This window comes from Taeniopygia guttata, chromosome 1 (genome assembly GCF_048771995.1).
Source record: "Taeniopygia guttata chromosome 1, bTaeGut7.mat, whole genome shotgun sequence".
In the NCBI taxonomy this organism is placed as follows: domain Eukaryota; kingdom Metazoa; phylum Chordata; class Aves; order Passeriformes; family Estrildidae; genus Taeniopygia; species Taeniopygia guttata.
The window spans coordinates 107,182,153-107,207,401 of record NC_133024.1 but is presented as its reverse complement, the minus strand read 5'-3'; the positions used below and the strand labels follow the sequence as shown (position 1 = coordinate 107,207,401).

At 38.8% G+C, this 25,249-nt stretch overlaps 1 protein-coding gene across 6 annotated transcripts in view; it reads right to left on the bottom strand.

Moving 5' to 3' along the window:
• SYTL5 (synaptotagmin like 5) overlaps positions 1-25,249 on the bottom strand; it is a 79,899-nt gene that overhangs the window by 17,031 nt on the left and 37,619 nt on the right. For 2 of the 6 annotated variants that reach the window (XM_004174940.6, XM_030282602.4), the window contains exons 4-10: positions 16,555-16,667; positions 15,270-15,402; positions 14,020-14,145; positions 10,806-10,935; positions 9,386-9,515; positions 7,518-7,624; positions 3,562-3,654 (exon numbers count right to left, since the gene is read on the bottom strand). In XM_004174940.6, the coding sequence (XP_004174988.5) occupies positions 3,562-3,654; positions 7,518-7,624; positions 9,386-9,515; positions 10,806-10,935; positions 14,020-14,145; positions 15,270-15,402; positions 16,555-16,667 (832 nt within the window). Of the gene's footprint in view, positions 1-3,549; positions 3,655-7,517; positions 7,625-9,385; positions 9,516-10,805; positions 10,936-14,019; positions 14,146-15,269; positions 15,403-16,554; positions 16,668-25,249 lie in introns of all 6 variants that reach the window. The other 4 variants (XM_072934994.1, XM_072935005.1, XM_030282590.4 and 1 more) reach the window with 3 other exon arrangements.

The window sequence follows — 25,249 nt, the reverse complement described above, 5'->3', positions numbered from 1 at the left end:
TGGGTTACATTGGATTTGTTCTCATTTACATGTCCATGTCACTCCTCCCTGAAGCCAGTCAAAAGCCAAGCATTCCTCTATTTGCAGCATCAGTGCCTTTGTGAGAAGGGGCAGTTTCTCTGGGGAGTTTGTAAGAACAGATGACAATTGCACTAAAATGTTGAAACATGTCACTCTCTGGGGAAAAAAAAAAAATGGAATTCATGATTTGGGGACACATTTTTCCTCCTCTGCTTGCCAGAGCTCTCCTGAACTGTGTCTTGATCCATCTTCTTCCCTGCCAGCTGCAGGGAAGAGCACAGTCCAGGGAAAGGGCCACAGAGAAGGAATTGGTTTGTGACAAAACCCAGCCCTCCCAGCACCCTGCCCAAGGCCCCTGCAGCACAGGAGGCTCCAGGGATAAACACTTCTGTGTCAGTGTCATAAGCAACGACAGACGGGGAAAAGAGTTTTTTATATAAGCAATTATTACCCATAAATTTAATTTTATATCCCATGTAGGAAAAATAAACAGCAAAAAAAAAAAAGGTTTTGATATATTTTTGATGGCTGGCTTTATCCTTAATTAAGAAAAAAAAAAAGAACAATGATTGTCCTTTTAATTCTTTTTATAATTGTCTGAAATTCCATTAACTGGTTAAAATTACTGGAGAATTATCAACATTATCAACATACCAACCAATGGGACATATTTCCTCCAATTTCTAACATGCCTTGAGCTAAATTCCAGCCTTTACCATTTATACATTTTCCACCTCTAAAATACATAAAAATACCCTTTTACACTGTTAGGCAACTTAATCAGTCCAGTATGTGCTAAAAAATGTATAAATTATCCCTGCAATGATTTTTATGCCAACTTCAGAAAAAACCCCAAGGTTATACCAATACAAGTAGGTGGATGAGGTTTTCTACTCCAAACTCTTCTCTCTCTAATCTAAATACTTTTTTCCTCAATCTTTATGTAAGCAGGTAGGAAGGGATAAATGGCTGGGGTAAAAAAAAGCCATGATAGAAGGTCTGAAACAAATAGGTGGTACCTGATCCTTGAATTTATGCAAACACAATTTCAGATTGCCTGCCAACCATGAAGAAAAGTATACAAATTTAGTAAATGTTGATAAACTTCACTTTTTGCCCCCTACTCCCAGACTCTGTTCTGTAGAATTTACACTGGACATTGTATACACTAAATGTAAAATCCCAAAGAAGAATACTCATATTCCTGTTTAGTAAGCAGCAAACAACATACAAAGGACAGAGTCTCATTTTGTCACCTCACTAAGAATTATATGTTTTGCATCATATCTTTTTGCTGCAGCAAAGCACTGGAACATTTTAGTCTCACTGATGTGGAGCATGAAGGATGAAGAGAAAACTAAAGTCACACTTCATGCAATAGCATTGGGAAAACACAAAATAAAATACTAACACTGAGTTTCTCTTCAATGTCACTTTCCATTTCTATTTTAGCTCATTCATGTTGCAGGTAGATTTCAAGTGTTTTTTATCCTTAGTGATATTTCTTTCTTTTCCCCAAATATTCATTGTAAGACTAGCTATACTTATTTCAAAAGGGAAAGGGAAAGGGAAAGGGAAAGGGAAAGGGAAAGGGAAAGGGAAAGGGAAAGGGAAAGGGAAAGGGAAAGGGAAAGGGAAAGGGAAAGGGAAAGGGAAAGGGAAAGGGAAAGGGAAAGGGAAAGGGAAAGGGAAAGGGAAAGGGAAAGGGAAAGGGATCATACAGTTATGAGTCTACTGTTCATTAATAACATTATTTCAATGTGACAATAGTTAATAGTGATTTGATAGCACAGGATTAAAAAAACATACTGTGCCAGGAGGTTCAAAGGCTTAAAACAATCAAAGTGAAGGTAAAAATATGATGGGGAAATGTTAGTAACACACTTCAGGGGAATAAAGAAATGAACCTGTAAAATCGCCCTTCTCTTGCAGGGAGAAGCAGCTGGCCATTCACAACTTTGCCATTAACATTGCATGCAGTGACATTAAAAAACATGTCATGGTGAATAAGAGAAATGAGAGCATTGAGATGTGAGATTGTCTCAAAGCCCTGGGAAAGCTGCACTTTGCTTAAGAGAAAGGTCAGAGGGAAATCTACAGCAAAGGACAAAACGCAACACACGGACAGAATGCTGCCTGAAGCACAGAGGGAAGGATCTCTAAATGCAGTTCCTTAATTAATGGCCTAACAGAGAAAACACTTGAGCCCCTGCAATCCTCCTATCAATATTCAGAGGAAATGAAAATTTTTCTGTCTATAAAATCCCCAGGACCAGCAGGCACTGGGGGCTGTGAGCCATTGCCAGCCTGGGCCAAGTGGGTGTAATTAGCCCAGCGTGCACAGGCTGCAGGTGCTCAGCTCTGACCTGGTGTGAGCTGCACTCTCTGCTGTGTCTGCTTCTGTCAGCTACAAAAATCAGAGGGGGAAATGGTCTGACACAGCCAGATCTAAAACTTCAAAATGCTCTGTGATGTCAATATTCTCAGCCCTTTCTCCTCCCCGTGTAAGCCAAGCTCAAGTTCAGCCAACTCCATTTCTTTGGGGTCAAGAGCTTCACTGGGGTGCAATCTAGAAAGAACAGTTATTTGGTTATTGTCATAGACCTAATTTTCTCCTCTCTTAGTATTCAAACTCATCTTTCTTCATCCTCTTCAGCACTCACACACTCTATATAGAGTTTGTTGCAGCTTTGTGCAGTCCAGAGCTATTCATACACACAAGCCATAAAGAAGAGTGGCCAGAGAGGACTCTGAAGATATTATCAGCTGCCCACAGATCCCAAAAATGAGGTACACAGCAGAGAGTAATAAACTAGACAGGTTAAAGGATGCTTTTATTATCTATTTTCTTTCCCAGTGAATAACAGACTGCATAATGAACAGCAGGAACTTCTTCTGCCAATTTTGTTGCTACCATCAGGTGCAGCTACCCCTTCATTTTCACCAACCTAATCCCCAAGAATTAGGGGATTCCTAATTCTTCTCCCCTGCAGTAAAGGGAAATACTTTCCAGATGTGGAATCATGCCATGAAGAATGAGAGAAACTGAGTTGGAGAATGGACAATGATTCCATGGAAGTGGGTTGTGTGCAAACACACAGACAAACGTTTGTGTCCCAAATGTTTGTGTCTCTAAAAAAATACAGAGTAGTTTGAGAAGGAACCTCTCCCTTCACAGCTTTGTTCTCTTTGTTTCATTTAATTAAGATCAAGTGCTCCTCTGCAAAGCTGAGCAGTCACACACTGCAAACACCTCTGGTTTGCCTTCTCCACATGGAAGCTTGGTAATGACCCCAGCATATGAGGAAGTCTGCTAATGAGTATGCAAAATAGTTTTCTCTTTCCATGCCCTGCAGAGAACAGCATTTTAGCTTTGAGCAGCATTAATAATATAAAAGAAAGTCTGTCTGAATGTTAAAAGATGTTTCTCAAGTGCAGAATGAAAGATGAATGTGATAAGTGATACGAAATAAATTACTTTCTGGAGGAAATATGGTCTTTTGTGGAAGGACAGTGCATGTTTTCTACCCAAGATCTTACTGTTGATAATCCACTTGTCATATGTTCATGCTTTCTTGGATAACAAGAGGCCACTATGTCATCAATATCTTCTTCTGTTTCATCCAGATAGCCCTAAATGACAAACAAGCATTTTAGTTGTGTTCTGCAGTGTATTTTGTCAACCTCTGTCACTTAATTTTGGTTCACAAGATTTCCACTTTAGGAAGATGGTGCTAGATGTACTCAATTTCTGTTCTCTAAAGGAATTTTGGTTCACATTTTCCACATCTTTGCACAGATACAGAGCATAAAGGGAAGAGACAGCTGTGGTTTCAGGATTCAATTGTTTAAGCACTGAAAATCTTCACACATACACTTCATGTCTTATATCAAGCCAGTTCATAAGCATTTTAAAAAGTAATTAAATTTCTGTATTGTATTAATAATAAAAAGGTGGAAAATCAGTAATTGCATAGCTTCATATAGATGCTTGAGTTTTAATAAGCAAGACTGAAGTTTAACATCTTAAAGCTATATACAGAAAAAATTCTTCATTTAAACACAGCCATGAAGTAAAATCTAAACTAAATCTTTAGATGTGATTAATGGTCCTAATGGGACTCTTAACTTTTACTTAAAATAACAGGAAAAAATACCAGCAGACAATTATAATCCTATTAGGCAAAGGTTGGAAATCAGTGTTTCCCTAAGCCTTATGGCAGGCATATTTTGGAAGACTTTGTTTTTAATTTTAATGGAAGTTAGATTTTCAAGTTCCTTATAACTGCTTTGCAGCTATAAAAGCCTCACCTTTTGACCCACCTCATTCTCTATTGTTTAGTTGCTCTCACTCTTTGAAACTAAACAGAGGAATACTGTATTCAAATTCAGGAATCTCAAACACTTCTGTGCTAATCAGCAAAAAAAAAAAAGAGCAGGGGGAAATGCTACTGGAGAGTTGAATTCACAGTTTACATTAAAAAACTTGCAGCACATTTGTCATACTTTACCTAAAACTGGCTGTTACATCTTTTCTCCTTTGCTCCAGTGACTGAATTGATATGAAACCACCTAAAAGTTATTTTCTATTACTGCTTTCCAGTTGTTACTGCATATGTAACATTGTGCAGAGGTAAATCAGAACAAGCTATCACCAAAATTTATATACTGAAGAAAACAGTTTCATGTTCTTACCATGAGCTTGCTCTGCTGGTCTCTTATTTTTCTAACAGTGCCCCACAGGAAAAAAAAAGTAAGTAACAGATACTTTATACTAAATGAAAGGAAAAACCCTTGGAGACCTGGGCACAACAGAACAAACTATTTGAGGGAGACAGGTGAATAATTCAAAAGTAAAATCTCCCAAAAACCTGAAATGAAACAAACAAACAAAAAAACCCAACAAACCACTCCACCTGTAATTTCTATTCCCCTCATTAAGATCAGGTGTCAGGTGATGTAGTCTGGTTCTAAATTTGGAACAAGAATACAATTTTCTTATTTGCCTATGGAGCAGGAAGAAGCAATTCTATACATGAAATACTCTTTCTTTTATACAGTTGCATGCATATAAATAATCTTGAAAATAAACAATGCTACATTTTTACTGCAGAATAATTAAACACGGGGGAAAAGGCAAGGCAACAATTTCAGATTTGGGTGTTTCAGATCTAGACACTCAAATTCTAACATTGCTTCACTGAGTCCTAACTGCTGAATTTTTGGCTGCGAGCAGAAATCTAAAATTTAAAAAGAAAGGTTAATATTTAACTTACTCTCTAAATTCATTTTGCACCACAACCATTAGATTTCTCAGGAGTTATTACAGAATTGCAACTATGTAATTAGTTGGTGTTATTAGATCATTAAAGTAGGAGCTAGCAGGATATTAATCTCATGGTCTCCAGTGGGGGCTATAAAGTGCACATCATCCAATTACTCCTAAAAAAGCAGCTGAGCATGCAATGAACACCACTTGGTCAGGAATTCAACACACACCTCTGTAGAAAAGGTGCTCACATTTGAAGACAACACTGGATTTAGCTGGTTTCCCATGCTCCTTGATAAATCTGTACCACATCATGTGGGTTTTGGGGCTTGTCCTTTTTCATTATCAAAAGCAATACGAAGTCAGAGAAGCAAAATATCCATTCAATTTTCCTGCTGATTTCTCAGTATGGGTAATGGGTTTCCCAGAAAAAGGTGGGAGCAAAGTGACCAAAAGCTTTTTCCCATCCTTTCAGCTGATAAATTCCAGCAATCTGCATATCCTATTGACACGTGGCATCTCCCATACCACTGCTGTCAGCTCCCATCACCCAGGAATGAGACTGAAGGACCTCAGCTAAAAGAAAAGGAGGTGGAACTCCAGCTTTTCTCAGGCTGCAGGAGATGTTGTTACCATCATCACATACTTTTCTTTTTGTCTCTTACATCAAATAAACTAAATTCCTGCAGGAATACAGCTTTTACCTCAAACCACTGCTTCCATAATGAATATGGGACAAGACTCTGAAGGACTCCTGGGAGGCAAACTACCCTAAATGAATATGGTAACACAAAAGCTGATGAATGCAATCAATTCACTTCATAAGGCAGAGAAGGTGAGGTTATGGGTAAAATCAGACATCTGTGACTCCTGTTATGAATTAATTTTAAAGGGAATTAGCACCAGACTCCAGAGCAGCTAAATCAAGTTTATGCCACAAGAGAAATCTCCTGTGCTAGCGAAGAAGCTGCAGAGTTGCAGAGATGCAATCTGAAATTTCATTCAGAGTCAGCAAGAAAGAAATACAAAACAAAATCTCTGATTAAGAAGAGAAAATTCAAAGAAGGGAATCCTTTGCATTTTCTCTGGATTTGTCATCTCTGGCAGCTGCCTCAGAAAAATATCTAAGTTGTAACTCAAGTAGAGCAGAGAACAGATATAAAAAAATATAAGGCCTGCATTTTTTTTTTGTGCTTTTCTTCTGCATTATTTTCCAGCTTCTTAATAAAGAATGCATCATTTTTCCTTATTACAATTTAAAAATAAACCACTTATTTTTAAAGTTTTTCTTCCACCAACACGTGACACACAGGAAGGTCTTTTGTTAATTCCTCAAATATCAACCCAAAGCAATGCTGCAGACATATTCTCTGACTGCTACTAATCCAAGAAAAGATGGAAATCCCAACACATGATTTTCCACCAAGACTCAAATTTCAATACCTCAGGAAGGGGAAACATCTGCCATGGCCAATGCTCTTCTGGAAAGAGCAGATGGAAGGGTGGGACTACAACAACAGGCCAAATGCAGAAGCTACCAGCACACATTTGGAAACTTTAGAATAAACTGTGATTAGATGAAGAATTATTTAAATCACTTTCCCCCTCCCATGCATATTTAATAAGCTTGGATATTCTTTTATAGCATTGATGCACATCTGCAGATTGCCTGTCTTGGATATGTGCATAAGAGGAGATGGAAGTTGTGAATCACTTCAGGAAAAGCAGTCCATAGAATACACAAAAAAAAGCATGGAGATGTATGGAAGAGTCAACAGGAAGATGAGGCAAGCAACACTGCCAGAAGAGAAAGCTGGGTTTTTCTGCAAAAAATACAGATAAATGGAAAACCAAACCAGACAAAGATTAAAGCCTTTAAACTATGAACTTTCTCAGCATCAAAATTAAAACTTATGCAAATATGAATTAACAGAATTCTGGAGCAAGTGCAATTTAGTGCCTGGAATTTATTTTCAGGCTAGGTTTCTTTCATCTGTGAACTCAAACACCCAGCAAATTAACAACAATTTGGAAACATGACTGTTCATTGAAATCACTCTACAGCAAACATACTCAGAAGATTACACTATTAAAAAACTCATTAAATATCCCTGAAAGAATGTCCTGCCTTACCCATATTTTATATAGATACACATATAGTCTTGATTTCATTGGTCCAAACAAACAGAATTTCCACCAGATGAACATTTACATATTTATAACTCACCAATTCCTGATCTAAGGCACTAGGTACAGATTTGCTTCTTATGCTCAGGGTATCTTCATTTCCTTCAGAGAAAGATTCACTCAAATCTATCTCAGATCTGCTACGGTCTGGGAAACAAAAACAATTTAAATATTTACTATAGTTTGTACAGAAATATTCCATTTTATCTTCCATACAACCATTGTCCCAACCCCAATGTTTTTTTAACCAAAAAAAATTAAAACAATATTTTAATTATCTGTCAAATCTATGGCAACTAGACATCACTCTGATAAATGGAGGAAGAAATATTCTTTCTGATGCTGTTCAGCCTTCTGGGCAATAATTCTACCCCTATACCATTTATTTATTTATCTACTCTGAATGTCTTCTGTGGATCATCAAGATTTTGACCTTCTCTGGTAGGCCTGCTAACCTGGAATATTGCAAAACTCACAGTGATTGTCACATCTACCACCACCACCACCACTAAAATCTCCCCAGCATCTGCATCAGAATGAAGCAGCTGGGGATTCAGATGGATGTAGAAAGTACTTCTGTCATTAACAGTGTGCCTGCTGCAGAAATTAGGAGGAAATAATTAGTCTCAAGAGCTCCAGCAGTTTCTCCAGTCCTACAGGTCTCTCATCCACTCTATAGCGTAAGACATAGAAAATCTTTCTCCAAGGCCTCCTAGTCCTCCCCATACAAGTCTTTTGTGTGACTGTTTCAATATATTTAGAAAGAGAAGTGGGAGAAGAGACTGCTTTTAGATCCTGCAGGTAGGAATCTGAAAGGTTTTTAACTCTTCATCCACCAGCTCTAAAGCTGATGTGGCAGGAAAGGGCACCCTCCTGAGCTTAATGTCCTTTGAGTTCTGCCAAAGAGAAAAATGCAGAGTCTGAGGCCTGTTCCCAAGTTTCCTACAGTTTTGCTCAGCATCCACCTGCTTTGGTAACACAAATTCAGTTCTTACCTACCAGGAAAACTTTTATTTTTTAAGGTAGCAGGAACAGAAGAATTTTTACTTCCTAAATAAGTAGCCATCTGTAACATCTCTGCTTGGAGTTGCATTGAACTCCAGGAAACTCTGACACTTCCAAGCTGAAATGTCTGAGGTAAAGAACATTTCCTCCTTGGATTAGCTCTGTGGGATACACCTCTGGGTTTCTGCTTTGGGCTAAATCCAGCCACAATAGAGTGAGCCCTGCTGTGTTTCAGAGAGAAGGCTGTAAACCCAAACCACTCCATCAGCCCTGCAGGAAGCTGAGTGCCTGGGGGAAGCAGAAGAGTGCAGGATGCTCCTGCCTCCCATTCCAGAGAGGAAAAAGAGGATCTCCATCCACTACTGCGAAGTGGCTGTGACAGCGCCTTCCTGTGTGAGCCCTTCTTCCAATGGAATGAGGTAAATTACAGATGGATTGACTTGTTCAGAGCATCACATATAAAAATTAACAGATAAGTCTGTCAGGGGTTTGTTATCTGACCAAACATTGTTTCCCGAATTTGCTTCTGGGCAGAGCGTGTGTGAAATGTAATGGCAGCAGTAGAGTAATATTATATACAGGTAGTATTTCATATAGGGGAGCACAAAGAGAATGATTGAACAACATGCATTTGTGAATTAAATCTTGTAACAACTCTAAGAGGATGTGATTTACCTAACAATACCAATGTTCCCGGGGAAAGGATTCCCATTTTTAATGTAAAACTTGTGAAGCGGTATGAACTTGATTAGTTAAAGAGAAGTGTTTTCAGAATGAGCAAGTTTATGAAACTAACATTTGGTCTTTCAACATGTTTTAAGAACAAAAGGAGCAGTCACAAGACTGGGCATAATCCTCTGATAATAAAGGCTGCCAGAAAGAAGAAAAAGACTTAATACTTGCCTGATGACAAAGATATCCTAGAAACTGCAATGGAAGGTGTTCCAGATGGTTTCCTGCAGTGCTTCTTTACTAAATCTTCAGGTACACTTTCACTTGCTGGAATAATCATGTCATTTTCCAAGCCTGTGTCCTGCCCAAGAGGAAAAATGCACAAGCCATAAATACAAAATCTAAGTTTATTCACTATTAGTTTATAAAAGCATAATTTCTCTTAAATTCCAGAACCCCAAAGTTCCTTTAACATCCAGTCCATTACTGAATATATTTAGATTCCAGTATAATCTGCTTTGCTTAGCACTGATGATGCATAAAATTAGCACAAAGATGCAATTCTTGCTTACATTCTGAGTTTGCAGCTGAAGAATCAGAGTGAAGTATCAGGGAAAAGAAACACTCAAATCTATTAGATGCTCACTCAACTCAGAAATCAAAAAAAAAAAAAAAAAAAAGAAAGAAAAGACAAAACCTATGGGTTTTGCACTAGCATAATGATTTCAGCCAGGGCAAAACCAAATGCACTTGAACTGATTATGCCAGTAAAACCCGTTAAATAATGCCAATATCCTTGATATCATTATGACCTCTTGCCTACCTGTAAAAGAAAAGCTAATAACATAACTCCATCTAAATGAAATGGATTTTTAAAAGAATTCTAATGCACTTGAAAACAAGTCAGTCTATGTGCCGACAAGAACATCAATAAAACAACTATTCATTCATTTACAGCTCCCAAAACTGCTCTTCATATACACTAACTTATTTTTTTATTAGGAAAGACAACATATTAGACCAAGTATCTGGAAGTTAGAAAGAAAGTTGATGTGTTCAACAGGGCTCTGGTCTAAACACTTATCTACCTTTTTTCCCAAACTTTAATGGTAAACACTCCCCAAGAGGCTTAAGAGCACATGACAGGAATTGTTCTGATAATGTGTTTATCACACATTTTGTGTTATAGAATCATGTTTGCAGAGCCCAGTGTCCAAATCCAGAAAAAAACTAAAATCAGTTTGGCCTGATTTTCTGCAAGTGTTGGACTTGCAAAATTCCCTTTAGAAGTCAGTGGGAGAATGCTAGATTGTGCATGCTTGGAAGTCACATCCTTATTTTACAGCACTTACTCAAAGCTCCAAAGTGCCAAAAAATGCTTGTTCCCATCCCTTGTGCCTCCCAGTTCAGATCTGTGACTCATTATCTAATGCTGGACATCCACAGCAATTTTTAGGCAACAGAGAAATGCCTGCCAAACCAAAAACCGCATCGCTGATGAGAGCACAAGGAGCTCTGCTCTGGCAGGGATCTCCACAGCAGAAGTGAGGCAGAAATGGGATTTTCGGTGTCAGGCTCATCCTTGCTGTGCTGCAAACCAACCTCCCGGGGCAGACCCAGCCCGGTGCCCTGCTCGGTGCTCAGCCCTTACCCCGCTGCAATCCGCGGTCATGCTGCGCCTGGGAGAGCGCGGCCGGGAAGCCTGGGCAGCGCTGCCTCTGCCCCTTGCATGTCCTGCAGCAGCCCCTGCACCGCTGCTGCTCAGGGAAAGCGTGCTCCCTCTGCGGTGGAGACAGAGGAGGGAAGGGTTATTGCTCTGAGCTAAGCAAGGCAGCTCATTCAGCTGCCAGGACAGGGATGCGCTAACTTTATGAGAGCAACAGGGCCCTGATGGGCTGGGGGATCACCTGGAAAGGAAAAACACAGGCAAAGATGAATTACAGTTGCTTTACACATACAAGTCATACAAGTATTGTCAGTGCTTCTAGCAGGACTGCAGATGGCCTAAACAGGCAGCTCTTGTCCAGGCTGCAGGAGCTGTGTTTGTCCCTGTTCAACCCACACTGCATTCACATCCAGCTGGAGGAGGGACAACTCATGCAGCCATTCCTACCAGGCTGTTCCACTTGTGACAAGGAAAACTACAGTAATGTGACACTTCTGGACACTTCTACAGCTAATTTAATGCCAGCATAACCTCCAGAAACTCTAAAATCCTTGTGTATCTCTATATCTATCTATCCCATCCATCCATCATCCATCTATCTATTTATCCATCCCATCCATCTATTATCCATCTATCCCATCTATCTATCCCATCTATCTATCTATATCTATCTATCTATCTATCCCATCTATCCATCTATCCCATCTATCTATCCCATCTATCTATCTATATCTATCTATCTATCTATCCCATCTATCTATCTATCCCATCTATCTATCCCATCTATCTATCCCATCTATCCATCCCATCTATCTATCTATCTATCTATCTATCTATCTATCTATCTATCTATCTATCTATCTATCCCATCTATCCCATCTAACCCATCTATCTATCCCACCCATCCATCCATCCATCTATCTATCTCCAGAAAAATACCCACTTATTCACTGTCCTGTTTATATGTGGTTTTTTGGTATCCAGTTATGACTCTAGACCCTAACCAGTTGATTCTTTAAATCAGTGTAGAAATTTAGGAAGGTTGGACAGGTCTTCTTGGAAGCTTTGCATTAGTAAAAGTGACAAAAAAATCATCTATGTCCAGCACACCAGATCTCAGTTTCTGTCTAACATCACAACAGGTGAAAACTTTTCCACTGAACATTTTCTGTTAGAAAATACTTGTAAACTCATGTGAACACTGAGGGATAGAAAGGGAAATCTGTTGCCCTTTTTCAACCTTTTTAAACAGTGAAAATTATTTTAAAAATGTGTCCTTAGTTCTTATTTCTGTCTGCTATTAGAGAGAGATTTGACACATTTTATACATGTTAAGCAGACAACAGAAAAATGGTGTTATGACTGTGCCAGGCTTCTCCTCCTGGTAGACAAGACCTGAGTGCCTGTGTAAATGAGCCTAAAATTCCCACACTATTTCATCTAGAAACATCACCTGATGCAGCCTCCTGGTTCATTCAGCAGCAAAAACATTTACAGCATTCAGCAGTAAATATTGTTTCTGGAGTAGAAATAAACCTGGAGAAGAGGTGAATTCATGGCTGAGTTTCCCTGTTCCCAGCTCAATACATCTTTTCTTAAACAGAAACATTAATAAATAATAAGAATTCTCTCTTGGTTTCCCTGCTGGTAGGTGAAATACTACCAATTTTGACAATGTTGCTCTGGGTTTTGGCACAGGACACCAATTTCAGTAGGTGAGAATGAGATGACAAGTAGAGAAGAAGTTGTCATAATGACTCAAAACCCCTAATTTAACAAGTCTTGCACTCTGACTCTGGGAAACAGCAAGAAAATTATTATTTATGTGAAAGTGATGCAAGGCAATCAAACATAAAATCTGTCTTTCTAGACTACTTCACTCCTAAATCTGTACAGAGAGTTTATCTGGTGCTGAATTCCACCACCCAAACAAAATTATTTTGCTTAATTTATGGTAAACTGCATGATAACTTTCTTGTAGTTTGGCACACAAAAAGAGCTGCACAGACCTCTCACAAGTATCCCTTTGTCCTTATCCTGGTAAAATATCAGAGAAAGCTACTAATATTGCATAACCTTGTATTAAGCAGCATGGACACCCAAGGTTTTGTCTCTTAGATCCTTCTCTCATGTCTACTCTATTCAATGAAAATGCAGAGTAGACATGAGGTAGAGATTTTAAATGAAAATGCAGAGTAGACATGAGATTTTTGCTGAAAATCTACTTCTGGTCTCATAGAAGTCAGGTATGAGTCTGGTGAGATATAGAAGGTCTAATGAGCTTAGTGAAAAAAAAAAGGTGAACTGGAAGGATTAAAGAACACAGCTATCTTGAAAGCTGGATTGGCTGGCAGGTGCTGCAGCACCCTCTGGGAAAAAAAAAAGAAATCAAATTATCAACAAGAAGTCAAGAAGATTGTCACCATCAGCTTAAGGCATATTGCAGAACATCTAGAAACTGGGATTTGAATTGTAGGTACCAAAGAGAAGCAAGTTCTTTCTTGAACAAGAAGGTTTATCTATGTGCATACTAAACTCCATGATGTTCCTTTTGCCTGCTATCCTTTGTTCCTGCATATCTCTTTGGAAACACTAGTTTAGATACAGGAAATTGCTATTATAGCAAACTGTTGATATTTTGTTAATCCAAATTGTAAAATTTCTAGGTGTGTGTAGCTAAGCAAAGAATGTGGGTCTATATCCAGTGTAGGCTGTCCTACTGAACAAGGGAAGTGAGCTGCTTTTTGGCTTCATTTTGAAGGTAGGACATGACAGGAATATTGCTGTTGGAATTTTATAATGCCATCAGAGGCACTAGTAGAGATCTCTTAAGCCCAGAAGAATAATAAAATAACTGGGACAATAGTCATGGAAAGAGAAAGGTAAACAGCCTTTGAAGAAGAAAACATAAATTGCAATCAATTAACATTTCATTAGTAAAGAAAACCAAAGAGCCACAGTTCTGTAACATGAACACAACTCATCAATTAAAAGCCAGAAAACAAATACAATGTACTGACACATAGCTGAACACAAAGCAAGTACGATGAGCGGAGATAATTTTTTTGTTTGTTTGGTGTTTTTTCCTGTTTTTTGGTTTTTTTAGGGACATAAGCTCTGTTTCTCAGACAGCATCCAAGGAGAGCAGCCCAGGGCACTGGCACATGTCCCAGCAGGAGCTGCCCCAGCCTCTGCTCACCTCTGGGAGCACGGAGCTGATTTGCCTCCCCGCAGACCTGGGCTTTCAGCCTCTGAGCCTGTGCTCCTTTCACCTTCATCCTTCCCATACGTAATTTCTCCTTTGGTAACTGCCCTGATAACCCTCCTGTTGGAAACAGGGAATAAAAGATTTTCAAAGTTGCGACGTGCACAGTCCAGTAATTTCATCTAACCCATGGATAGCTCTGGATATAAAGGTCAACAGAGCACCAAATCTGGTTATCAAATTGGTTTCTGGGGAGAAAAACATTTTGTATTTATGTACGTCTGTATTTACTACAAACTGCATTTTAAGACACCAAAACACTATAACATTGCTTCTTAGAAGCTTAGAAAGAAAACTGCCTTTTGTGAAAATTCATCTTTTCTTTTGGCGGGGGGAGTTTATAGTTAGGAAAGTATTTTTGACGAAGTGTGTGTATTTTCCTCTAGAAAATTATGCTATATGTATTTTCTCTTTAGATATTTCTAGAATTATATGCATCAAATGCCCTAAACATGCCATTCCTAAAAAACATATCACCCCCTTATCCTGCAAAACATGGCCTAATGGGACAGAAATTAATGGAATTAAATTTTTCAAAGTAATGGTATTCCTCATGACCTTACAAACCACAAGAGACTGAAAAATCATCCCATTACACTGTCAGTAGCAGCTGGCCCCAAAAGAGCCTTTCTAAAACAAATCCACTCATGAGATACACAAATGCAGAACCTGAGGGAGGAAGAAGCAAGCAAGGAAGAGGAACAATAATGAAATACTTCTAAAAGAGGCCACCAAATATACTAGGAAAAGCAAGCCAAATTTTTGTAGGATTAAATTTCTGGGAGCAAAACTGACCAGTATACATAAAAAAAACCAGGTCCTACAAATACTTTTTTTTCATTTGCTTCTCCAGAAAGCCTACCTGTAAGGACACTCTGTAACTTCTGAGTAAAAACAAGAAAAATCCAAAAGTAAAATTGACTTTTTTTCTGCTGCCTTTACAGCTGAAGGATAATTACTGCTGCATTTCCCAGGAAACAGCAATCCAATTATAGTAAATATGCCTTTAAATGAAGGCAGTTTCTAATCCTGGGAAATTTGAGGCTGATGCTGAAGAGTGGAAAAACCCAAAAGAAAATCTTATCTGACCATATACAGCTGTTTTTAGATTTATCAGTTTTCAAAAAAACCAAAACCCCAGAAACCAAAACAAAAACCAACAACTACAAAACCAAAGGATTTACCCAATCTTTCTAGGTCTGCCAAAGACAGATTTGTGCCCATTTGTGGAGGAGACTGGTACATCTGGCTTTTTTCCTTCATTCTCTTGGGGTTGATCTTTGAATGTTCTTTCATCATCTGTATTGGAAACTGTGTCTGCAGTGGAGGGAGAAAGAAAATAAAAAGTGAACTTCTGCAAAAATAACACAGCATGGCAAACAACCTACAAAAGCAGATAATGAAAAAAACCTTGGGGGATCTTTGTAATAAAATAAAACTTTGGCTTGAGATGTTCCTCATTATCAACTCTTTTCTTGAACTACACTTCCAGATTTATCAGTGGCAATATTTAGTAACCAAAGGACCTGAAATTTAATTTTGAAATGTACAGTATCTTCTGTGTTGAATGAATGTTTCAATAATTAAAATGTTTGTTCAATTAGGAGCAAGATATGGGAAAAATGGCTTATATTTAAATATATTTTCAATATATCCATCAAGTAGCAAATCATGAAATATCCAATCTGACCTCTGACATAATACCAAGAATTTATACATTTGCCAGTTTCACAGTTTCTGAAGCACAGTGATATTGGCAAGGAGCAAGTTTGCACCATGTCTCTTTTTCCAGTGGCAGTAAACTAGTCCCTCTCCTTATAAGCTAGGGGATAAAACTGGGTATAAATTCTACACCTGAAACACTACCTAACATCCTCTGTGTTCAGAGTGAGTACAAACCATCAGCACTCAGGAAAATCCCAAATTTTACACACCAGCTAAAAGTGCAGGTGCAGCTTGTTTGAGACACCTGGGCAAAAGGAAAGTCTGAATACCAGGTGGCCTGGATATAGCCATGATCCAGCAGAGAGCACAGGAGCTCAAATTTACTTTTCTTCTTCAGAGTTGAAAAAGAAAATTTGAGTGATTTTTACACACCACTATCACAAATAAGAGAGCCAAAGGCAGAAAATGACTGGGCTGAGATTTCTCCATACAGCCAAACTTCCTGGCAGGAACTGAGAGTGAACTTTCAGAGTCTCTGCTGGGCTTTGCAGCTGAAAAACACTGTTCACCTGTTTGGACAGTGAGTTTTTCAGCAGCTCCCTATCTCCACAGAGAAACTTTTTTCATATAGGCCTTACCTTTCCTGAATATTACTCATTCATAAATCACTGCATAGCCACAAATAAAAAATTAGGATTAAAACACTGATTATGCTTCAGTCAGGAATAAAATACAGGCAAACACTCAAGAAACAAGGTTTTGAACATATGAAGCACAAGCAAATCTCCCTCTTTAGGTCCCTACCTGGGAATTTTTGGAGGATGGACTGTCTGACAACATCAGTTCCAAGATTTGATTGTTTGAAGCGCTTTGCTCTCTCTTCAAAAAACCATTCTCCTGTCACTATCCGTAGCTCTCTGTACGAGGAAAATGAGAAAAGCCAGAGACACATAGACATTAACAAACTTGGCCAACCAAAGCTACTACAGCTCATCAATCAACAGCTACACTCACAAATACACAACATTTTCACAGTTCAAAATAAGATGTAAAGAGATTGGTCATAGAGCTTGGAAAAACGGAATATTTAGCAGAAAAATATCACCTTACTTTGTGAATGGAAAGGAATTTTTAGTATTTGCTTGGCAAAAAAGAGTTTCAACCATGATTACAAGATTTCTGTAAAATATACAGAACATTCTGTCATGTTAGTCTTTTGTGAACTACTCAGTGTCACAGTTTCCTATATCTCCAAAATGACAAGAGACATAGAAACAGCAACACTGGATTGAGGGAGAAAATCCGTCCCTGAAGCTCCTGCCAGAGGAGTCAGCAGTTTATGGACCCTGTGTGGTTATAGAGAGGTTACTGCACGCCCACATATATTTTTCATTTCTTTTTTTATATGCTGACACTATTTGCAGTTTCTTCACATGGCAGTGCTGCTATGAATTAGCTGTGTGTTAGCAATTTGGAGCAGTAAAAATTTGTATTTGCTGCTGTTCTGGATAATGCTGTTTTCTCTGGTTTCAAATTCTTTTACCTGTACTAGCAGTTAAGAAAACCTGTATGGGCATTGCTGAGTTTTTTTACTGGGTATATTTTAATGCTGGTTTTAGCATTGTCCTGAATTAGTTTCATTATGGCACAGCATCACCATTTCTACTGCCTCACTACACAAAATTGATGGCAAAAAGCTACTAATCATGAATACTCTAAGAAAAAACTAATAAACAAACTAATAACTCCTAAAAATTAAAAACTGATTTAACCCCAGACATGTTCCTGCTTACTGTTCAATAAGATAACTTTCAAATCTCTACTGGAAAAGAAATCATCCAGTCTATTGGGCATGAAAATGACTACAGATGGATTTAGAGCACTGATCAATATCTTCACTATTAAGTTATTTCTGAGTCATGCCTGAATGCAATCTTACTTGAGAAAATACTAAAAATGACAGAGAATATTACTAATAGAGTGTTACTAAGAATAGAATCCTGACACTGGTGAAAAGACCTAATATTATCAGTTTGTCCTAACCTGTTAATGAATCATGCATCTTTCCTGACTCTCTAAAAAAAAATTAGAAAAATCAAAATCACAAATACATGTCCACAAGCATCGAAATAGATTATTGCCTTATCTTGTTGTTGCAGACTCCTAGTGAAAAAGCCATCCATAATTCATCAACATGATCACTCAGTCATTATGAAAGCTATTAAATAAAATCTTTATGCTTCAACCAGGATTTTTAAAATTACTTCTGTTGGTTTGAAACACTGAAAAGGATTCACTTCATTACAAACAATGCCTGGCCTGCCTGACTGGTGCAAAAAATGGTATTTTTTGGAATGTGTATTTTCAAAATTCCCTTATAGCATGCACTTCTCTGTGCAGTTATTTTATTCCAAGACTTATGGCATGTTTAATGTTTTATATCAAACCATAATCCTTCCAGACCTTTCACTACACCATCAAATTCCATTGCAATGTTAATGACATACCACATTGCAGTATGATCTATATAGGAAATTTGATTTTTTCCTCAGTTACTACCAAGTTTGACCATAAAACTCCGAAAGTGCTGCTTTCCCCTTGGATGGAGATTTCACCCATCCCTGATATCTTACCAGAAATACTTGATCAAGGTCAGACAGAAGAACACTGCCCACATCCTTATCCAGAGAAGCATCTTCACCCTTCTCCAAGCTCTGCCAACCTAAAGGAGCTGTGACCTTCCCCAGGGTTCCAGCAGAGCTGGAGGCTGCTGCACACGAAGCTCCAGGCTTGTACAACCAAACCCTGCAATTATTTCCACACACAGCCCTGATAGTGACACCCACCTGGGTTGTTGTGGTTCATGGAGGGGCAGCTCTTTGCCACAGAGGCCCTGGAGAGCCATCCCCTACATTTTCTGGCCAGATGTGAGCAGTGATGAGGGAGAGAAATCCTCTGGTGCCTCCTGCATCCCAGGCACCCAGGGGCTCTCAGGGTGAAGGGTGGCTGGGACCAGAGTGTCTGCTTGTTTTACTGCCCCCTAGGTTTGTGATCTGATGTGGAGATTTGACCCAGCAATAGCAGGACCAAGAGCTGAGGGAGAGTCCTGGGGGCTGGAGAGACCGAAGGAGCTGCAGACAAGGGAAGGATGGTTGGGGCAGCTGTGGAAGGAAGTGGATGGAGGGCTTTGGGCTGCACAAGGATCAGCAGTGCTCTTGCTGGTGGAGGCTCCCTCAGCATCCATCCCTGGGAGAGGGCCCTCCTCTCCTCCATTCCATTGTGGTATGGGACTTTAGAGACCATCAGACCCCCTCTGTGTCCCCACTCCATCCCACAGCCTCTGCTGCTTCTCTCCCGGGCAGTAAAGCAGCCTACAAGATGGGAAAGGCTGGCACCAGGCTGGCAGTGAGGAAGGAGAACTGTACAGAAGGACTTTCCCTTCCTCTTGCCATCCCTATGTAACTACTGACCCAATACTCATCTTCCTCAAAACATAAGCTTTGCAGGGAAGGGACAGATCAGGTTTTTTTAGGGCAACAATGGTTGATCCCTTTATCTTCTGGCAAAGGACAATTAAGCAATCTACTTCTCTTAATAATCTCTCTCTGTTATCTGCAACCTGCCACTATCAAACAGCCCCAAATTACACAGCTTGTGACCACTTGCTTAGCCATGGGTGTTCCAGGACATTGCTGGCAAACACAAATTTGCCAGCCCCATGGAAAGAGGAGGGTGCAAATCCCTTTTTCAGGGCTAAGCAGGCAAAGGAGTGTGACAGTCACTACAGTGGCAAAGCTGAACCGTGTGCCCGTTCAGGTATTGGCCCCAGACTGAACTGCCCACCTTCTTCATTAGATTGATGTTATTAAGATCCACCTTTTCAATGAGGTGCCAACTCCTTGACAGGGATGCTCTGAAGAGGCTCACACCCATTCTGCTCTGGCTTCACCAGAAGAATGAGGTCTGAGGCAAAACACAAACAATTCCCTCAGCTGAGGCACAAAACATGGAAAAGAGAGGGAGAATTGCCTTGCTTCAGTCAGGTGCTTCACCCCTCTGGCCAGCCCTGTTTATCCACAGTGAAAGGGAAAAAGCAAAGGCACTGACATCCAGCCATTGTGAGTGCCTCAACCCTCACTTCAGACCTTCATCCTTATTTCCATCAGTGTCACTGTCTGTCTTGAGATCCTGAATTCAGCTGACAGACTTTTTTTTTTTTTTGCAATAATGTCCTTACCCAACAGATCATTTCCACAAAAACAGCACTTTCTAATGAAATCAAGGGAAAATCTCCAAGCTTTGCAGATTTGAATTTCTAGTGCACTAGTATTGGATGTATTTTTCATGTACGCTGAACAATTCACACAAAGACTTCATGTTCATGTTATCTTTATCACTCACACATGTCAGGAGTACCTATTAAAAGAATTTTTGTTCTACACATAAATAGAAATTACTTCAGATCAAATGATTGCCTATGTCTCTGACTTGAAGCTTGAATTTAATAATTGCATTTGACATTCTGGATAAAAAAATTGAGGAGCAAGAGCTAAACAGTTTTATAATAATAATAATGTTATTTTCATGCAATTATGACAAGGGGAGTCTCTCTCCTACTGAGATAGAAGAAAGATGCACTATTTCAGATACAGGATTAAAATGAACCCTTTCTGTCTAAAGAACTGTTTCAGGTGAAAAGGAACAAAGGCTTTACTCAATAGCACATTGGATCAGTGCTTGCAGGTTTGGCTTTGTTGTTTGCAAAATGGGCCCAAGGTCCATGCTAAGTGCAGATCATGCTATGTGCATCTGTTTTCTTTACTTTCTCAGTTAGATGTAGCTCATGATGTAAATAACATTGAAAATTTCTGCCAATACAGAATTTAAACCGGTCTTCCAAGGTGTTCCACAGATGCTGAAGTCAGTAGCTTTAGAAAAAAAAAGGGAAACAGTGCTATAAATTGTAATAACAGCAATTTATGTATGATTGCTCTTTCCTACACTCAGAACATCAGCTAGGAAAAATAACATTCAGGCAGTTGAGTTGAGTACCAAATACTTTAGGTATCTGCTAAAGTCCTTCTGCATTAATTACTGATCCACCTACTCACATCACCATGGGAGAGGGAGCAGGTTATGGTTCCATGCTTCTTCCCCCTCTGTGATCTCCCACGACACAAATTAATAACACCTCTGCTCAGTTTAGAAATAGAACATAACCTATAGCCTGCCCCTCAAAAACTCAGATTTTCCACTCTCATTTTTGCAAGGCACTTCATGGTTAAACGTCCCAGTTAATAATAATAAAAAATCAATTTCAGATGGAAAGTCCCAATTGTTACTTTCAATTATTTCTTTAGGAGAAAGCCCCACATTGGTAAAACAGTTTCATCTCCATTTGATCATCTTATCTGACTCACATCCACAGCAGATACAAGAGATTCAGCCTATCTTCCTTTCCATCCCCTGTTCCTCAAGTTATTTTACTTCCTCCTCAGGAAGAAAATGTGGGGAAAAAAGGCAAAACCAAAGGCTGGATAAAATTTAGTCCATGTTGGAACATAGCAAAGCCCTTATCATATACCCTCACATACCCTTGTATTTGTATGTAGTTGATTTCACAGAGTATTTTTTACAACATAAATTAATTCCACTGTAAGTTTTATTATGCTGTGAGGCTATTAAGCAGAATTTTTTGACCCCGTGAAAAGAAAGCAAACTTGCCTAGAAGTTACTAAAATAAAATTAAAATAATTTTGAAAAGAATTTGCATATTAAAACATTGGAAATACCTCTATTTTTAGGCTCCTAATGGGAATAAATGTTACTAAGAGATTCCAATGAATTTTCATGACATGTTAAGACAGCACAATTATTTCAGAGATTAAGATAAATTTTCCATTACTGCTTTGTTCTGCTGTAATAACTTGGGCTAACTAGACATTTGATATATAAAGGCAGTGCTCTCAGATACCTAGACACACTTGCAATGAGAACTACAGACAGCATCAAGGTGTGAAATAAGCCTTTCAGAAGACAGCTGGAAGAAATTTATTTCCCTCAATCTATTGATCATTTTGTCTGCCAAATTTAAAACACAAAGTGATCATAATTTAAGAAAATGCAGGGGGGAAAAAAAAGACTTAAATTGAAAGTTTCTCTTTTAACACCCCTGTTTGAAAGCCCCTGATGACCTCAGTTCCTTGTATGGAAGGAATGAAGCAGAAATCTTCCTCTTTCTAGAGCATCACAGGCTTGATTTACCTCATTAAATAGTGCAACAACACAACTATCAAACAAAATCACATGGATAAGGACTGTCTCGTTCTCTGACCTTGGCTGGAGAACTAAGAGTTTGGCTAAACACTTGGCTCTAATCCTTCTTAACCTGTAAATGCTTTGTCTTGAGACTTTATATTTTCCCTATATTTTTCCCGGTATATTTTCCCATGAGGGCAAAATCCAACTAAATAATTTTCTCTTTATGGACATTCAAGGGAGATCTCCTTTGACAGTGACTCTAAATTGTAAGACAACTTACATATAAACCTGTTTGTTATACTTAAAAATACTTATGAACCTCTGCCACTACTCCCATTCAAATTCACTAAATCTCTTTTTTTGAAAGCTTTTCAGAATGTAATTATTGTATTGCAACCAGCTTCCCCATCTCCAAAAGCTGTTTTTCAGGCAAGTCTGTCTCTGGAGAAATGGCAGATGAAATGCGGTAAGTATTATTGTATAGAAGTCAGGTTCTCTTGTGGCCACTTGATGTTCTGATTGACAGATGAACAAAGAGACTGTATTATTAAATGAACTGGTATCTCACCCCTACAGCCACCATCCTGTTACTGAGTTGTGCTTGGGGTTTTTTGTTTTTTTAATTTCAGATAATATATTGTGTTTTACCACATACTCATAAAATTATCACCTTAAAATTACTGCTCTTTAAATCAAAGTGAGCATGCTTGCAGTTTGCCACCTTTCTTTTTTCTCTTTTTTTTTTTTTTTTTTGATAGCTGGTCATAAATCCACTGTAACTCTTAAAGCAATAACAACATTTTATCCCAGGCCACATGACAAAATGCCCTTTCACTGTACTGCAAATATCCCAAACTCCAGTGTTAGGACTGGACAGGCAGGATTCAAAAAGCTCATAAGGAAATTAATGTCAAAATGTATTAAATGAAGCAACAGGCTTCATTTAATATCAGGTGGCTGATATTACCTACCTTCTTTTTATTGACACAAGGTATTTGTTTCTGCAACCATTTTGGATTATCTATGTAATTCAAGGTATTACTGCAGCAATTTGTGCCATGGTTGTCTATTTGAATGAACACTCTCCCCACCCAGTACCAGACCTTCTTCTCTGATACCAAATGTAATAATTAGGTTTTCCAACATTTCTGAAAAACTTCTGGACACATTCCTGCAGGTGTAATTCATGACTATGAAGAGGACTTGTACAAGCTACTGCTATAACCTTAAATAGCACTTAAAGGACACTCTTGGGTTTGGGGAGCACAGGTATACAGCACCAACCAAAGTTGTTCAGGGTTCACAAAGGCCATAAAAGCTTCTCCCTGACTTTAGGCGTTTCGTAGTCTGTGTGACAGCAGACATCACATCACAACAACAGTTTAACCAGGCTCTGCTAATGGAACAGCTCAGCAGGGGCCAGAGTCTGCACAGATATCAACATCATCAAGGCTGCTGAAAAAGGGACAACAGAGAGGGACAAATATAAAACTTTCGCAACACTCTTTGGAAAGCATGGTAAAACAGTCCAATCTGATAGACACAAACACTGCATGCAGGTCAATGCTACAGAGCTAGAAGATTTTTCTCCTCTTCCTGCCTTTTGTTTGCTACTTATAAAGCATAAATGTCTCTTAACACTGTATTATTTTCTCTTCCTTGATGTTTGCCTTTTTATCTTGTCAAAGGCCCTATTAAATTAATCAGTTCCTCCATCAAACGTAATTTTAAAACTCTAAAAATTCTGATTCCCCCTGCATTTCTCACTTGGTAGAAAAGCAGAACTGAAATAATTTAAATGAGAACTATGCACAATGATGTAACCAAAATGCCTTTCCCAAACTTCCATCTCCACACTGCCCACACAGAAGATTATCTCTCCGTGTACTCCCAGAAATGTAAAAGACATTTTACATATCATTAGCTGTCATGAAGTCTTGCAGAAACACTGCATATGAACAAAAATAAAGGAGAGAGAGAGCTTTCAATTTAATAAAGATTCTCAACATGGACAAAATGTTAGCACTTGAAAAGTTCAGCACAAAGTTAGCACTCGAAAAGCACTTGAAAATTTGCTAGCAAATTACACCATGGTTTGTAAAAACTAAAGGCGGGCTTCAACCAGAATTAATTGTCCAGGTGGTTGCTAAGACCACTGCTTGGGAAAGAACTGCGGCACAATCAGCAGAAGCAGAGGTCACACAGGTTTTGAGACATGGCCTCACTCCTCTCTCAGCCCCAGAACAGGACCACCTTTGCTGATGTCATCACCCCAAGAGAGATTTATCCAACCTGTTGTAAAACAATATTCTGCAACCCTTCCAAGTTGTGTCGGTGTTCATGCCATCTAAATTACATCCTTTCACTGCAATTTAAGTATCACATTACTTTTCTTACCCAAAGAGGGGTCTTAGAACAACCTGTAAGCCACATTCTGTAGATTTAAAACTCAGGTGTTTTCAGTCTTCTCTTGCCTAGGCTGAACACTTGTGAACTCCTTTTATTGCTCTGGACATCCTCTGTGCTAAGTCTCATTACTTTCTGCTCAACTTTCTCCAGGTGGCCAATATGAATTCTGATACACAGAATCAAGGTACTCTACATAAAACAGGATTTTATCATGTATTTTTCAGGCTGTGATTTGGCTTGTACATCATTGTGTGATGTTCAATTTTTCTGCCGTGAAAAATTCTGTTGATTCATGTTCAGCTTTTATCCAGTACAATACCCAGATCCTTTCCTAAGGAACAGCTGCAGAAGTTGTTTGTGTTCTCATTTTATGTTTCTGCAGCTGCATTTTTTCCCAAATGCAGCACTTCCACATGCCCATAGGGAGCCATCACTTGTTTACCTTCAAACCACTTCTCTAATTTCTAAGCATTGCTTTGAAACTTAGTCTTGCCCTTGAGCATGCCTGGAGCACCTCTCAGTTTTATGTCTCCTGCAGGTGTAACTGGCAAATTCATCTGCTGTATCAAGGTCCTTAACTAAAATATCTAACAGTAATCAGCCAAGAAATATTCTGTTCTATATCACTGGGGTTTTTAAAAAGGTTTTTTGGTTTGTATGTGTGGCACATTTTTTTATTATTTTGTTGTTTGTTTGGGGTTTTTGGGCTTTGTTTTCTTAAGTTTTTTTGACAGTGAAATGTCCATAACTATGCTGAGAACAGAGCTTTACAATTTTCCAGTCAGGTCTGCAATCACACTGGCAGAATTTATTCCAGGGCACAGCTACC